This window comes from Triturus cristatus, chromosome 7 (assembly GCF_964204655.1).
Source record: "Triturus cristatus chromosome 7, aTriCri1.1, whole genome shotgun sequence".
In the NCBI taxonomy this organism is placed as follows: Eukaryota; Metazoa; Chordata; class Amphibia; order Caudata; family Salamandridae; genus Triturus; species Triturus cristatus.
Window position 1 is genome coordinate 1600791529 of NC_140590.1, and position 16236 is coordinate 1600807764.

At 51.6% G+C, this 16236-nt stretch overlaps 1 protein-coding gene across 1 annotated transcript in view; it reads right to left on the bottom strand.

Moving 5' to 3' along the window:
• Positions 1-16236, bottom strand: part of SYCP2 (synaptonemal complex protein 2) — a 4998961-nt gene that overhangs the window by 525014 nt on the left and 4457711 nt on the right. The window contains exon 41 of the mRNA XM_085615168.1: positions 11984-12083. Within this exon, the coding sequence (XP_085471294.1) occupies positions 11984-12083 (100 nt within the window). The remainder of the gene's footprint in view (positions 1-11983; positions 12084-16236) is intronic.

The window sequence follows — 16236 nt, forward strand, 5'->3', positions numbered from 1 at the left end:
AACATCCCCTCAGCTCGAGGATTGAGAGCTGGGCGCCGGATAACTCGCAGAGACACTGATTCAAAGACTGTCCCGCTACCCCCTTTTTCCCTCATCACAAGATCGCTGCCGCTTGTGGCATTTACTTTGGTACCTGCTTACCGGATCATAAAGATCCCTGACAACTACCGATAAAGACTTATTACCTTATAAACGACCTACTGTGTGGTGTCCCTCTATCCGAAGAGAGAGTGAGCGCAGCGCGTGCGATCCTAGGTGCGAGACCCTGCCAGGCAGGGCCTCTCTGCTCTTGCTTGGCCTAATTCTGGGAAAGGTGGGCCCCAGGGTGGACGGGAGCACACTCCGCAGCCTCCCCGGGAACCGCTTTCCAACATTTGGTGGCAGACGACGGGATCCGAGCCAACAGCTAGAGATCGTGCAGTAGACGGCTGACGCACTACCGAGAAGAATGGAAGGAGAAACTTCCCTAGGTGCCGCAGGCACCAACCCAAGCACGGCATTTCAAAGAGACCAGTTAGAATCCTATACGCACCGAGAACTGAAACAATTTTGCAAAGACTTTGGAATCGCTACCAACGGACTGAGCACAAAAGAGGACTTCCAGGGGGCATTAAAAACCTGGGTCGAGGCAGAAGCTCCCCGGACACGAACAGAAGGAGAAACCCCCAACGAACCACGAAGCAGCCCGGGGAGGAACGGCGCCCCCGAGGGGGGGCCTATCCCCTGAGGAACTAGCGGACCGAGAAAGAGGTCGCAACCACGAACTGGAACTAGCAAAACTAAAAATCGAAGGAGAGATAAAACTGGCCGAGAAAAAACTGGCGGTGGAACAGTTACGCCTACAAGGAGAACTAGAGGAAAAGAAACGACAGAGAGAACACGAAGAAAAGAAACTCCAACCAGAGCACGAACGTAGCCTAAAAGAAATCGAGCTCCAGGCCAAGAGGGCGGAGGCCCGACCCTCTGAAACCCAACCCATCTCCTCCACCGTGGAACCGAAGGTCCACATCCCCAAGGATGTGGTGAGAGAATATTATAAGAACGACGACATTCAGCAGTGGTTCAAGGCCTACAAAGTCGCCATGACCTCCCACTGAGTCCCGCAGAAAGACTGGGGGGCTGGGCTGTGGGGCCGGTTCCTGAGTGAGGGGAGAGATACCCTGCTGGACCTGCCCTCCACGGTAATGAACTCCTACAGTTACATTAAAGAGGCCCTGGTAGCCAGATATGGGCTCACCCCTGAAATGTACCGGCAACGGTTTAGAGACTGCAAAAAGATACCCGGTACCGCCTGGGTGGAGTACGTGAACTTTTACAGCCGGGCCTTGGACGGATGGATCAAGGGCAGCAAGGTCTCCACCTTTGAGGAGCTGTTCGACCTAATCGCATGGGAACACTTGGCCGCTAATTGCTTCGTAGAGCTGCGCCAGCACCTCCTGGATAGCAAACTCACAGACCCTCGGAAACTGGCCGTCGAGGCTGACCGGTGGGTGAACACCCGGACCTCCCGGGGGCCCGTGGGAGACTACGGTCGCCACAGTCAGGGACCCCCCCGCCAGAGGGGCAGGGGGGAACCAAGGCCGGCCAAGGGAGCTCCCGGGGGGATCCCCACTCAGCCCTCCCAGAGGACAATCTCCACCTTTTCCCGCTCCACCTCCGGCCAGCACAGGGCCACCCGGGAGGCCGGGGCCCCGAGTGAGGATCACCTGTTTCCGCTGCCAGCAGACCGGACACTATGCCAGTGACCCTCAGTGTCCCCTGTACCAGCGGACCACCACCACAACCCCGCCGGCTCGACAGATGGCCTCTGTAGCCCTGGGAGAAGAGGTGGAAGACTCCGAAGAATGGGAACCAGCCGCCATGGCCTTGGTCTCCCTAGGGGACCGGGAGATGGTCCCCGGAACGCCCCTGCCCGCCAACACAAAGAAGTACCGACAGCAGGTAACGATCAACGGTCACCGCATCGATGGGCTCCGGGACACGGGGGCGAGTGTCACGGCGGTCCATTGCCACCTGATTTCCGAGGATCAGATCCTGCCTGACGCCTTTTGCCCCGTCATATCATCAGACAATTCCGAGAGCCTCTGCCGAATGGCCCTAGTCCCCTTCGAATGGCGGGGAGTCACCGGCAAGTTAAAAGTAGCGGTCCGAACCTCCCAGCCCGTGGACTGCCTCCTGGGCAACGACCTGGAGAACTCCCCGTGGGGACAAGTGGAACGAAGGGCCCACCTCGAGATGATGGGCCTACCCGAGTGGGTATGCGCCACCACGCGCTCGATGACTCTCCGGGCGCCTTCCTCCGAGGGGGGAGAGGCCAGGCCCCTGAGCACCGCCACTATCCCCGAGAGCCAGGATACACCACCAGAGGCCAACGACCCCCTTCTGGACGAACCAACCGCTCCCGGCGAAGAATCCGGGCCTTCCGACCCCGAAGCCCTGACCAAACTCAGGGACTTGACAGAACTGGCCCCGTGGCCCTGCGAAGGGGGCCCCTCCCGTGAAGAGTTCTGCCAAGAACAATCCACCTGCCCGTCCCTCATTGGGCCCCGACAACAGGCCGAGGCCCAAGCAGCCGGCGACCGGACTGGCACCCACTGGGTATACTGGGAGAATGGACTGCTTTACAGCGAACAGAAGTCGGCCGAGTTGGGATCGGCCCGAGTACTAGTCGTACCCCTACGCTTCCGAAATCTCCTCGTGGGCCTGGCCCATGACGTACCCCTGGCCGGACACTTAGGCCAGGATAAGACCTACCAGCGACTCGTCACCCACTTCTATATCTTTATCTCCCGCTATATGAAGTCCCTCTGGCAGCAGTGCGGAGTATCGTACAAATTCACCACCCCGTACCACCCCCAAGGAAACGGCCTAGTCGAGCACTTTAACAAGACATTGAAGGGGATGATCATGGGCCTCGAGGAACCCCTACGCCGGAGGTGGGACGTCCTCCTCCCATGTCTCCTGTTCGCCTACCGAGAAGTTCCCCAAAAATCCCTGGGATTCAGCCCATTCGAACTGTTATACGGACACCCCGTCCGAGGACCCCTGAGCCTGGTCAAAGAGGGGTGGGAAACGACCCCCCGGGGGACCCCTCCGGACGTGTTCCGTTACATCTTGGCGCTCCGCAACCAGACCCGAAAATTCAGGGAACTTGCAGAAGCAAACCTTGAGGCCAGTCAAGAAGAGATGAAGCGCTGGTATGACCAGAATGCTACGCTGGTCGAGTTTCAGCCGGGCCAACAAGTCTGGGTCATGGCCCCGGTGAGACCCTGCGCTCTCCAAGATAAATGGACTGGGCCCTACAAGGTGATCGAGTGGAAGAGCCAAGTCACCTATCTCATCGATGTGCAGTCCCCGCGGAACCCCCTCCGGGTTCTCCACGTGAACCGCCTCAAGCCCCACTTTGTACGGACCGAATTAAGTCTACTCCTAGCCACCGACGATGGGGCCGAAGAAGACACCGAGCCCCTCCCAGACCCCCTGGGGGCGAAGGAAACCGATGGATCCATGGAAGGAGTGAGACTGTCGACCGCCCTCACAGCCCAACAGACCGACGACTGCCGCCAGCTACTAGGGCAGTTCGCGGATCTCTTCTCCCTGACCCCTGGGGTCACCAGCTGGTGTGTCCACGACGTGGACACCGGAGACAGCCCGCCCGTGAGACATCGGGCCTACCGGGTCCCTGATCGGGTCCGGACCTGCATCCAGACCGAGGTAGCAAAGATGCTAGACCTCGGGGTGATTGAACCCTCCGACAGCCCTTGGGCCAGCCCGGTAGTCCTGGTTCCGAAAGCGACTACCCCGGGTGTTGCCCCCGAGCTGAGATTCTGCGTGGACTACCGAGGCCTCAATGCAGTCACCCGAGCAGACGCTCATCCTATCCCCCGTGCCGACGAACTCATTGACCGCCTTGGGGCCGCCTGCTACCTCAGCACCTTCGACCTGACCAGTGGGTACTGGCAGATTGCCCTCACCGAGGGAGCCAAGGAGCGCTCTGCCTTCTCCACCCCGGATGGGCACTACCGCTTTAGAGTGATGCCGTTCGGAATGAAAAATGCCCCGGCCACCTTCCAGCGGCTGGTGAACAGGGTCCTGGCCGGACTAGAGGGGTTCAGCGCGGCATACCTTGACGACATAGCAGTCTTCAGCTCCCAATGGACCGAGCACCTCCAGCACCTCTGTCAAGCCCTGCTGGCTCTGCGCCGGGCCGGCCTCACCATCAAAGCTAGCAAATGTCAGATTGGGCACGGCTCCGTAACTTATCTGGGGCACCAGGTGGGAAGTGGGCAGGTCGCCCCCCTCCAGCCGAAGATCGACGCCATCTTGTCTTGGGAACCCCCTACAACCCAAACGGAAGTCCGAGCCTTCCTGGGCCTCACCGGCTACTACCGTAGGTTCATTAAAAACTATGGCAGCATCGCCGGCCCTCTCACAGAACTAACCTCCAAGAAACACCCCAAGAAAATACACTGGACTCCCGCCTGCCAGAAGGCGTTCGACACCCTAAAGGCCGCAATGTGCGCGGCTCCGGTACTCAAAGCACCCGACTACACCCAGGAGTTTGTGGTCCAGACGGACGCCTCGGAGCACGGCATCGGGGCAGTCCTCTCGCAATATGACAACAAAGGCATAGATCAGCCCATCGCCTTCATCAGCCGAAGGTTGCTGCCCCGGGAACAGCGGTGGAGCACGATTGAACGAGAGACGTTCGCCGTAGTCTGGGCCCTCAAAAAGCTACGGCCCTACCTGTTCGGAACACACTTCCGAGTGCAAACGGATCATCGACCCCTGCGGTGGTTGATGCAGATGCGAGGGGAAAACCCAAAGCTGCTACGCTGGTCCATCTCTCTCCAGGGGATGGATTTCACTGTGGAACATCGCCCCGGGACTGACCACGCCAACGCGGACGGCCTGTCCCGATTCTTCCGCTTCAGCGAGGCGAACTCCCAAGTGGATGGGTAGTTCTCCCCGCCTTTCAGCTGGGGGGGGCACGTGTGAGACCGGCCTCGTGGCGTGGGCCCACCCGACTAGCAAGTCACACTACAAACCCGCCGAACCTCGTGGGCACGGCCTTTCGGCTTCCGTGGACCAACATCCCGAGGGCCGAACAGATCCCCAACACGCATGCCCGGCCGAGGGAGAACGACACCCCCCCCAAACCAGACCGAGAGGCGCCGACTCTGTCACACCTCTGGTCTCTCCCCCGAGGGAGGTTTCGATCGGCCACCAGGCCCCCGGTGAGCGGGCGCCTCTCCTGCTGGGCGTCTGGAGTCCCTCCCGGACACATCTGAATAGATCAAGGGGCTGAGCGACAGGAAACCCCGACACACCGCCCCCCGGCACCAGACCCCTCTCCGCGAGGACCCCGGACTTCAAAGAGGGAGGAGAGTATAACAAGGGGTGCTGAAGGGACGAGAGGCAGAGAAGACCTGGACTGACGAGAGCCTGCTGACCTGGTCGCGGCTCGATCGCTCACCGAACAGAAGAACGCTATCCGAACTCTGAAACCACCTGAGCCCTGCGGACGCTGTCGCGGCTCCCCGAACTCTGAAACCATCTGAGCCCTGCTGACGCCGTCGCGGCTCCCCGAACCCTGAGACCATCTGAGCCCTGCTGACGCCGTCGCGGCTCCCCGAACTCTGATCCATCTGAGCCCTGCTGACGCCGTCGCGGCTCCCTGAACTAAGACCCTCCGGTGCCTGCTGAGTGACTCGCGGCCCGTTCCTCCAAGAAGATCGGTAGAGATCGCCGAGAGAAGCAACATCCCCTCAGCTCGAGGATTGAGAGCTGGGCGCCGGATAACTCGCAGAGACACTGATTCAAAGACTGTGCCGCTACCCCCTTTTTCCCTCATCACAAGATCGCTGCCGCTTGTGGCATTTACTTTGGTACCTGCTTACCGGATCATAAAGATCCCTGACAACTACCGATAAAGACTTATTACCTTATAAACGACCTACTGTGTGGTGTCCCTCTATCCGAAGAGAGAGTAAGTGCAGCGCGTGCGATCCTAGGTGCGAGACCCTGCCAGGCAGGGCCTCTCTGCTCTTGCTCGGCCTAATTCTGGGAAAGGTGGGCCCCAGGGTGGACGGGAGCACACTCCGCAGCCTCCCCGGGAACCGCTTTCCAACAATTGCCAAGCAAGCACTGTACTGGTAGGTCTGCACTTACCACAACCTTCTTAAGGCCAGTTACCCCTCCCCAGGAGAAGTTAACAACTGCCAGAGAATGGTCTGTTCTGACATTGCTAGCATTGGTCACTTGGTACATTTCACCAATTATAATCTGCCCAGGATCCACAGGATCTTTTGTCACCATTGTGACACTTGCTCCTGTGTCCCTGAATGCCCAAGCTTCTACTCCATTAATTAAAGGCTGCTGTCTGTATTTGCCCAGATTACTGGGGTTCACAAATGGGGACATATCCATGCCTCCATCACTGACAAGCACAGCCTGATTTGGTACTCTGACTAGGCCAGAGTCCATCTCAGAACCCAGGGTCAACCCTACTACATCCTTATTCTGTGTATTCCCACCACCAATTGTAACTGCACTAGGGGATGCTGGTGCCTTAGAGGCATTAATGGGGGCTGGAGTATTTTCTTTGGCCTTGGTGCAGTCACTAATCCAGTGAGTTTTCTGTTTACAGAATGTGCACCAGGGTTTCTTTTGGGCTTTTCCCTTTCCCGACTCTGAATCCCCACCTGAAGAAGATTGTTGGGGCCCTTGAGAAGACTTCTGGTCTTTACCCTTGTCCCCACCCTTGTCAGAGTTTTTAGAATCTTGCTTCTTTGGGTCACCACCTTGGTTCTGTACCTTCTGCCTCACCCTGGTTCTGACCCATTTGTCTGCCTTCTTTCCCAATTCTTGGGGAGAGGTCAGATCAGAGTCTAACAGGTCCTGGTGCAACAGCTGATTTTAACAGTTTTTAAGAATCTGCTCCCTCATTATCAGATTGTACAATCCTTTGAAGTCACACACTTTACTGCCCAATAACCAACCTTCCAGAGCCTAAGCAGCACAGTCAACAAAGTCAACCCAGTCCTGATTTTGTGCTTTTTGGGTGTCTCTGAACTTTAACCTGTATTGTTCAGTGGTTAGGCCAAACCCATCTATTAGAGCACTTTTCAAGACTTTGTAGTCATCAGCATCCTCTTCTCTTACAGTGAGGAGCTTGTCTCTACCTTTGTCTGCAAAGGAGAGCCATTAGATTGCTGCCCACTGACCTTGAGGGACCTTCTGTACTTTACAGGCCCTCTCCAAGGCAGTTATCCATTTGTAGATGTCATCCCCACTCTGGTTGGGAGGGATAATCTTAGGTTTCTATGGTCATACGACCTCTCCCTATCTCTAGGGAAATTGCTGCCACCAAGGGACTCTAGTCCCTCCTTTTTACTAGCTCTGTAGAGCTGTAGGGCTTCCCTATCTAAGGCCATCTGCTGCTTTCTGAGGTTGATCTTGTCTTGCTCATACTTCAGCAGTCTCTCTCTCCTCTCCTGGGAGGTTTCCCTCCCTCTGTGAGAAGAAACAGTGGTTCCTATAGAGGAGTTAGACTGGATGGATCCCCTGGACAGAGATCTATCCCTTCTAGCCCTGTTGTCAGGCCTACCAGGAGGAATAAAGGAAGTGGCATTATTGTCATCCTCCTCATCCTCATCCTGGTGGCCTGTGTTCACCAAAGTCTGGTCATTGTCACCAGTCTGGTCAGCATTAGAGTTAGGGTCAGGGGAGTTTCCAACCCTCAGGTGCTGCCCCCCCCCCCCCACACTGTCTAAATCATCAGGCCCACTAGGCCCTGTGCTATCATCCAGTTTCAGTATATTTATGAGATGCTGGGTGGATGGACTTTTGCCTGTCTTCAGCTTCCTAATGGAACATAAGGCCCTAAGCTGATCAAAGGAGAGATCCTCATATTTATAGGGAAGGAGCTCACTGGTTCCTGGTAGGGACCCACTGGTTCCTGGCTGGTTAGACATTACTAATGTGGTGTGGTGTATTGCACTGCCTACACTAGTGTGGCCTACTAAACTCTCTTGAGTTGTAGAAAGGGTGTGCTATCCCTTAACACACAACTCTAAGTTCAGTGAACTTACTGTAGCTAAACTTGATATTATATGTACCTCAGGTACCTTTAGTGGTTTTCAGTTGATCAATTCAATTGAGATTATCTGGTAAAACAATAGCAAGCTGGAATCCCACACGCTGCACACCAATGTGAGAAGGTGGCCTGATATATGATGTCCACTAGTTCTAGTGGGCACCTTGTATCAGTCCAAACAACTCCTTATGGTGATAGGTTAAAGACAACCTTTATTGAAAGCTATCCTAGTGGTAGCTATGGAGAACAGCCTTCAGGCTAAATCTTGAAGGAATGTAAAGCAGCTTGTTTTACCAGTCTATAATCTCTTGAATGATCCAATGAAAGGACAACCACATCAGGTATATATTTAAAATATATGTATTTAAGTTAACACACAACCCTCTAGTCTCTTTATGAGACTGGAGTTCGAAGTACTTAAGTTACAAGATAGCAATCATCAGTAATAGCACAAATACACGTTTGGGCCCTAGGGGCGTACCAAACCATATACCAAAAAAGTGGTATAAGAACCACGACTGGGATAGACACTAGGCCTATAGCCTCTAGAATCGCTGGGACCCCAAGGAACCACCCAAGGTAGTGACACAGGGGACCCACGGACACTGTATGCAGTGTGTAAACACAACCGCGGGTTCCCGTTATCTTCTATGGGCAATGTCGCGTTTGGAAATTTAAAGATTAGGGACACTTCTAATCAAGTCAGGACCAAACCCTTTTGGACTTAGGTAGTTCTAGGGCTAGCACCCACGAGAGCACCTGAGTACTCGAGTTACCTCACCCAGGGAAGCCGGGTGCATAGGTGTCTTTTGGCATCGGGTTGCGTCGTCGATTTCAATGGAAGCCTGCAAAGAACTGCTACTGCCGTGAAGAGGAGAAGTGTCCGAAGAGATCCAAGCCTGGATCTAGGATGTGAGGAACCTGAAAGCAGAGGGGACAGAGTCTGGGTCACTTGCCAGTGACCTAGGGCAGGATGGACCAATGCCCACAGATGTCGGGTGCTTCAGGTGAGTGGATGGGTGTCTTGACACTTCAGCCACGAGGTCCAGGAGGCGTTGAAGAAGTCCACGAGCTGGATTCGAGTTGTCCCACAAAGTCTGTCGAGCGCTGCGGTGTCAGCGACCAGAATGGACCCAACAAGCCTTGGCAACGGCAAGTCATTGGAAATCAGAGAAAGGACTGCAGTGCAGACCAGCAAGGTCTGATAGACTCACCCAGCAAGGGTAAATAAGGGCACATCTGGAGCAACCAGGAAAGCCCAAGCAGAAAAGGAGTTGCCTTCATGGGGACCTGCTAGCCAACGGGCTAGTGATCGCGAAGGAGCCTCGAGCGGTCGCACTTGAAGCTGGCCCATGGGTCACTCGTGGAGTGGAGGCCAACAATCTTCGGTGCAGAAGATGCTCAAGGCTGGGGCTACTCGGAGCCCAAAGCACAACTTCGAGGAGGACCAGGAAGATAGTGTTGCTGCAAAAGTTCACGGTGTCCAGCGGTCACAGTTCCACGTCACCCACGATAGCCATGGGCCTCAGCTTTGCTGTGGACTCACGGTAGCCTCGGGGAAGTCTGGAAATCCACCTCTGGTGATGCAAAGACTTTGGCGTCCGGCAGGAGCTTCAGTGATGCAGACCGGTCAGTAGCTTCTTTGGTGCCTGCCAAGCAGGGGAGTCACTCCTTGACCCCAAGGGAGATTTCTTCAGTCTTCTAGTCAGGATAGAACATCGAAGGTCCAGGATGTACGTTGCAGAGTTTCGTCCAGGGTAATCTAAAGTCCTAGGGACTGGATTCCTATACTTATAGTAAGTTTAGGGGATGGACTAACTCTTAGGCCGCACCTATGGGTGGGCCAGGAAAGAGGGGTGGTTACACCCATTTCCTTTGTCCAGTTTTGTGCCAGAGCAGGGGCAGGTAGCCCCTGCAACCGGTTTGAACTGGAGTATGCACAGAGACACCAAGTGTGCCCCCAGTGCAGGACTTCAAAGCACCAGAGAGTGCTCCCGCCCAGCCCCAATACACATCAGCCTGTCTGGGGAGGTGGTCACACCTCCCTTCGACAGGAAACCTATAGTCCAGGCCTCCCCTAACAGAGTTTCGGTCAGCAGCAGGAGGCCAGAACCGTGTCTGTGGCAGAGCCATACATTTTGTGATGCCAGGGCTCAGGAAAGTCCTACAGGGTTTAGCCAGTGTGAACATGTCTCCCCCTCTAGAATGGTGGAATGCTACCCCCACCGCCAGAATTGGCGGGGGGTAGTATTCCAAAGCGTTTGACACCAAACACAATATGTTTTGATGCAGCCATTCCAAAGATAGCGTTTACCGCGAGGTTATAATGCACTTAAGAGTATATGGTATGGCTGTATCACAGAACAGCCATAAGGAAGTATTTACGAAAGCTGCAGAGGGGCTCAGCTCATGCTTGGGCACCCTCTCACATAAAACCAAGCACTCTGCCTTCTGGATTGTCAAGGCCTGTCATAGGAGTGGCTTACTGGTTTATATGTGTCTGTATAGGGTAGTGATATAGGTAGCCTATACCACAGTAAGGGGTGCAAGCACACCATTACCCAGGCTGCAGTAGCAGACCTGTGGTGTCATTTTGGAGTGCTTCCCAGGGGTGGCATAATATATGCTGCAGCCCCTGGTAGGCCTCTAAGGTACCTATGCCCTAGGTACATAGTATACCATATACTAGGAGCTTATAAGGCACTCCAGAATCCAATTAGATATGTACCTATTGTACATGGAAACCATTTTAGAGAGGAAGCAGCTAGGCTGTGGTCCTGATTAACAGGGCCACAGCCAGACTATGGTCGAAAAACAGTGAAACACCAGCAAAAAGTGGGGGTACCCATGTGAAGCAGATCCTACTCTCCTACAGTTAGTCCTGACTGCCACCATAGGAAGCTCCATGCCCAAGGCCTCATCCAGCCTACGTAACACCACTGCGTATGAGGCTCCCTCCTCCATAGCCACGGTAGGGGAGGAGAGCATGCCAAGGTCTGGGGAGGTATCCAAGCCACTGGCGTCACCCAGGTCCACTTGCCAGTCCGGCTCTTCAAGTTGGTCAACCAAAGGATCCACAGACCCCTCCCAGTCCTCCTCACCCTCCTCTGGTTCGAATGAACAGAGGCACAAACGTACCTTCCGGCAACGGTACGGACGTCAAGCGACATCAGTCCGGCACCGTTTCCAAGTCGGGGGTGAGGCTGGGGTTGGCACTGGTCAGGGGAACGACCGGCGCCAGGGGTGCTGTCACCGGGATCAGCACCGGGGAAGGTACTGTGAGGTTGACCGCCATCAATCCGGATCCAGGCCTGGATCCTCGTGGGCTCTTTGGTGCCGGAGCCGCCGGCATCGAAGGCCCAGGGCCCCCACCCGAGTCCGCGGGGTCTGAAGGCACGCTGGCAGAGTCGGGCTGCCCAAAAATGCTATGAAGCACTTCATAGAAAGATCGAAGCTGGGCAGGGGACGCTCCGGCACCGGGAAAAAGAGGGCATTTGGAGCAGGGACGACTGACACCACCTACCGACGCACAGGGGTACTGCTAAGAAAAAATTCTCCTGATCCAGTCTTATACCTGGGGGTAATTTTAAGGTAAGGAATCTATAATTAACTGTCTCTTTCAGATTATTTGCAGTACCTAAAATTGCCACGTGGACCCTTGTCAACAGGTTTAAAATTGCCTTCAAATAGAGGAGAAATCAGCTAAATTAAATTTAAGGAGAAAATTACACATGTAAACAAACTCTTGTATAAGTTTTAAAATCTTCAAAAAATCAAAAAGAAATACAAAAACCTTAAAAAAGCCATAACCAACATTCAAATGGCAAATTTAGAAAACCAAGCCACTTTAATAGTACATTATAAGTTTGACTAAAAGAAACCTACTGCAAATTCCTTTTCCAGATGTTTTAAAGACTGTGCATCTTTCTCAAAATGTTCAAGCTCTTCCAAAACTGTGCAGTGGAACTTGTCTAATCTGTTAATTCTGCAAAAAAATATTTTATAATCCATTTAAAAGTGTGAGTGATAAGAAAAACAAGACATGAAATGCAAATGAAATATAACAAATAATCTGACCATGAGAAAAGCATGTTACTTTCAGTTACAGTCTTTTTAATGTAGTTTCATCTTGTCTACAACGTTTTTACACTGCCATCAGTAGGCATAATAACTCAGGCTGACTTGAACACCCTGACAAAGGTGCTGGAGGTGCTGAAAGCAGGCCACATGTCAGGGTGGACAGAGCCTCCTTGCTAATTCTGGAAAGTAGACGTCCAGCCCACAGAGTCTGAGGCTAAGGTAGGTAAAGAAGTGTCACTTTCACTAGTCAGCACATAGATGTATCTTTAGATGCATTCTGCCTCTTTTACAATAGATGTTATCAAAGAAGGCTGCCGCTTAGAACCCAAACTGAATAGAGGCCGTCATGGTGTTTCTCCATATATCTGGTCTCTTCAACCACTATGGCCCTCTACTAACGCCTCCATTTGGGACCATGAAAAAGGGAGATTTAGGGAAAAAAACTGGGAAATTTCCTTTCCCCATTAGTCTACTGAAGTGGAAGTCATTTTAAGGGAGTAAAGCTTAAAATAATGTAATTTTTGGTTTAAAACATAATCTCCTGGGGCCCGATTCACAGAATTAACTTAAGACTAAATCCTATACTTACTTCTTTGTGGTATTCACAGAATGCACTTACTACTTTGTGGTATTCACAGAATGCACTTACTACTTTTGGTATTCACAGACTGCACTTACTACTTTTAGTATTCACAGAATGGATTTACGACTACTAACTTTACGTCCGCACTCGGGCCGGAAATTCCGGCCCGGAGGCGGAGCTTCCGGACCGGAGGCGGAGCTTCCGGACCGGAGGCGGGGCATCCGGCCCAGAGGCAGAGCTTCCGGGCCGGAGGTGGGGATTCCGGCCGGTGGCGGAGATTTAGCCATGGCCGGCCCGAGTGCGGACGTAAAGTTAGTAGTCGTAAATCCATTTTGTGAATACCAAAAGTAGTAAGTGCAGTCTGTGAATACCAAAAGTAGTAAGTGCATTCTGTGAATACCACAAAGTAGTAAGTTAATTCTGTGAATCGGGCCCCTGGAGAGTGTGCACCGGAGCGTTCCAAGATGGCCGTCAGACTTCCCGGAACACCTGGACACATGTGTGCGGTTTCACCAACTATTTTGTGCGGAGAAAGACATGTTGCCATCCTGGAGCGGCTGAGGAGCGGCGCAGTAAGATTTCAGAATGAGTCTATAATCACACAAGCGCAACACCACTCCTCAATTTGGGCCGGCGTGTAGCCATTTTGAGGAACTTTTACTTGCCACCCCTGCAGCGGTGGGTGGGCAGCATCATTCAGCTTAAAAGTATGGCTGGGAGGTTCGGAGGACTCTGTATTGCTTCATGCTTTCTTGGAGGATTTCTACAATAATTATTGCCTACAAGTCATATTGGAGACATCCTTTGGGAATTTTCCTCGAATATTCGCTCTACCAAACTCTCCCCACAGGGTGATTTTGACTGTTTTTATTGCCATTTGAAATTGCATCTTACTGACTTTCATTTGTGCTTCCATTTTACTATTTTTATACTACCTTAATGGTTACCTTACAACTCTGAACCAAAATATCTACAATGGATCTACAAATGCCATCCACATCCAAGCACTTTGCTCCATTGTAGGAAGGTAGGATTCTGCTGCATGGTTACACTCACTTTTTGCCTGGTGTTGCACAAGTTACTTACTTGTATAACGATATATCTGTAAGAGACATTAGTAAGTGATAGATACCTTACCTTAGAATATCCCCAGGCGTCAGACTGGATCCGGAAAGTTTTCGTCAGCAGTACCCTTGCGCGTCGGTAGGCGTCGTCGTGCGGCTCCACGTACGTCGCTGGCGATGTAGCCGCCGAGATGACGTCGTCGGAGCTACTTAGAAACGCCCACGCGCGCTGACGTCAGTTCTTTACACGACTATTCCACGCCAAGAACGCAGAGCCATGCCAGAGACCGAATACTGGTGCAATAGAACTAGGGCCCTGAAAGGGATGACCTGAACCCTAGAGAACAGTTCGCAGAAAGGGGAGGATGTGCGGGCGGTAAGGAATCTATCACTAACTAATGTCTCTTACAGATATATCGTTACACAAGTAAGTAACTTGTGCATGTGAAAGAGACACGTTAGGGATAGATTTCTTACCTTAGAATACATACCCAAGCAATACCAACCCCGGAGGAGGGTCTGCAAAATGAAATCACAGCAGAAAGTCACGGAGAACCGACCGGCCAAAGAAGCCGTCTCTCCGGACTTGACTGTCAAGGCAATAGTGCTTAGTGAAAGTATGCGTTACATAAAGGGTAGACTCAATGGTACTGGGACCTGGGTAAAGTACAGTACAATAGGAAATGGTCCCAGTAAGCATTATTTGACATAAAATTACTACAAGGAGAAACTAACAACACATCAAAGAATAATACAAACGAAAAATGAACTGAGAAGTGTTATTTAATCACACCCTCATTTTCAGCAAATGTTATCGAAGAATACATTAATTATTATTAGCAATGTGCCCAGAAGGAGAGAATAGGGGTAAAGGGGATAAAGGTGAATTGTGCGGAAATAGAGTGTTTATGGGGGGACAAAAGAATTGGTGCAATTCAAAAGATTAGAGTACAATATACAAAACGGTCTAATATACTAAGCCACTGTCACATGGATAGTCATATAATTAACACATAGCCATGCAGTTTGATAAAACACAGTACAAGAATATCCGTTGCTTAAAGCTGGCATGAGGTAAAAGTGTTGACGTTTCGATCCCAAGGATATGTAGGTAACTGTCCACCTTACAGGGGGAGGTCTTCCTCAGGACTGTGTGGGGGGGATTAGGGCACCTAAGGTACAATTGGAGAAATATTAGGGATAATTGTCTCAGGGGAGACAGAGAAATCTAAAAATTATGTGGAAAAAAAAATCCTTTAATTTACCCTGAGAGGCCAAATCAAAGCGAAAGTTGGCACTGTGGCTCATTAGAGGGAGAGCGTGATAACTGCATCTGCAAGAGTAAGATGTAGTAGTTGCATAAGTCTCAATCTAAGGTTAATAGTTGGTGACATACCTAAAAATAGCCAGGTATTCTCTGGAGTAATGACAATGATTACATAAACATACGTTAAAAACACACTAACATAGTGACATGGAATACATAAACAAACATAAGAGGCAAACTACCGTGTATATTGAATAAACAGCACAATTACAGTTAAACAGAAATACGGTAAGGTAGTGGCAAATGTACACTTACACTTGGTCAGAGAAAAATCTGAGGATCACCTATCCAGCCAATTAAAATCCATACCAGCCGTAACCATCAGCTGTGGCCAGTGTTTTATCTTACACTACTAATAAACGAAAGTGCAAATACAACTACCAGAATTGCACATGGCCCATGAGCAAAACAAAAAGGACTGCATAAAGGTCAATGAATTACCTCGTTTATAGTCAACAAAGGGATCTCAATAGACCAATTTCTTCCTGAGAATACAAGCGTGTCCCACGAGGGCGCTTAATCTGCGGAGAAAGGTAGCCATATGTAAAGAGCTGCCGTGTTACCCGCTGTCAAAAATAAATAATCACCAACAGACATACTCACCGCTCCTCGGTGGTCAGACGTAAATCTGGGAGTCAATCAAAGTCAAAGTTTTCACCGGACCTGAAAAAATACACATAACAGCCGGTGTCTAAAGATCATAAAACATCAGGGGTCCGCTACAAAACAGCTACAAAGCCTGCCGAAAAAAGAGACTCTCTCTAACAGTCCTTACAGCAAATCGCTGACTCTTTCTTGAAGGAATCGGGAGAACGGTCGCTCACCCGGTATGCCTAAATGAAGTAGTGCAAGCGATACGTCATCACGCGGGCATGATTGATACGTCACCACGCGGGCGTGTATTCAAGAAAGATACACATTAGAAATGTCAACGTGACGTTGCTACTACGGGCATACAAATAAATGATAGACTTAGTATGGTACATACACAGGGCACTGTGGTGTGATTATATATAAATAAATGGCACCATATCGGCTACGAATAAATGGATATGAGTTGTAGAGTATGTAGTGTCAGACCAGA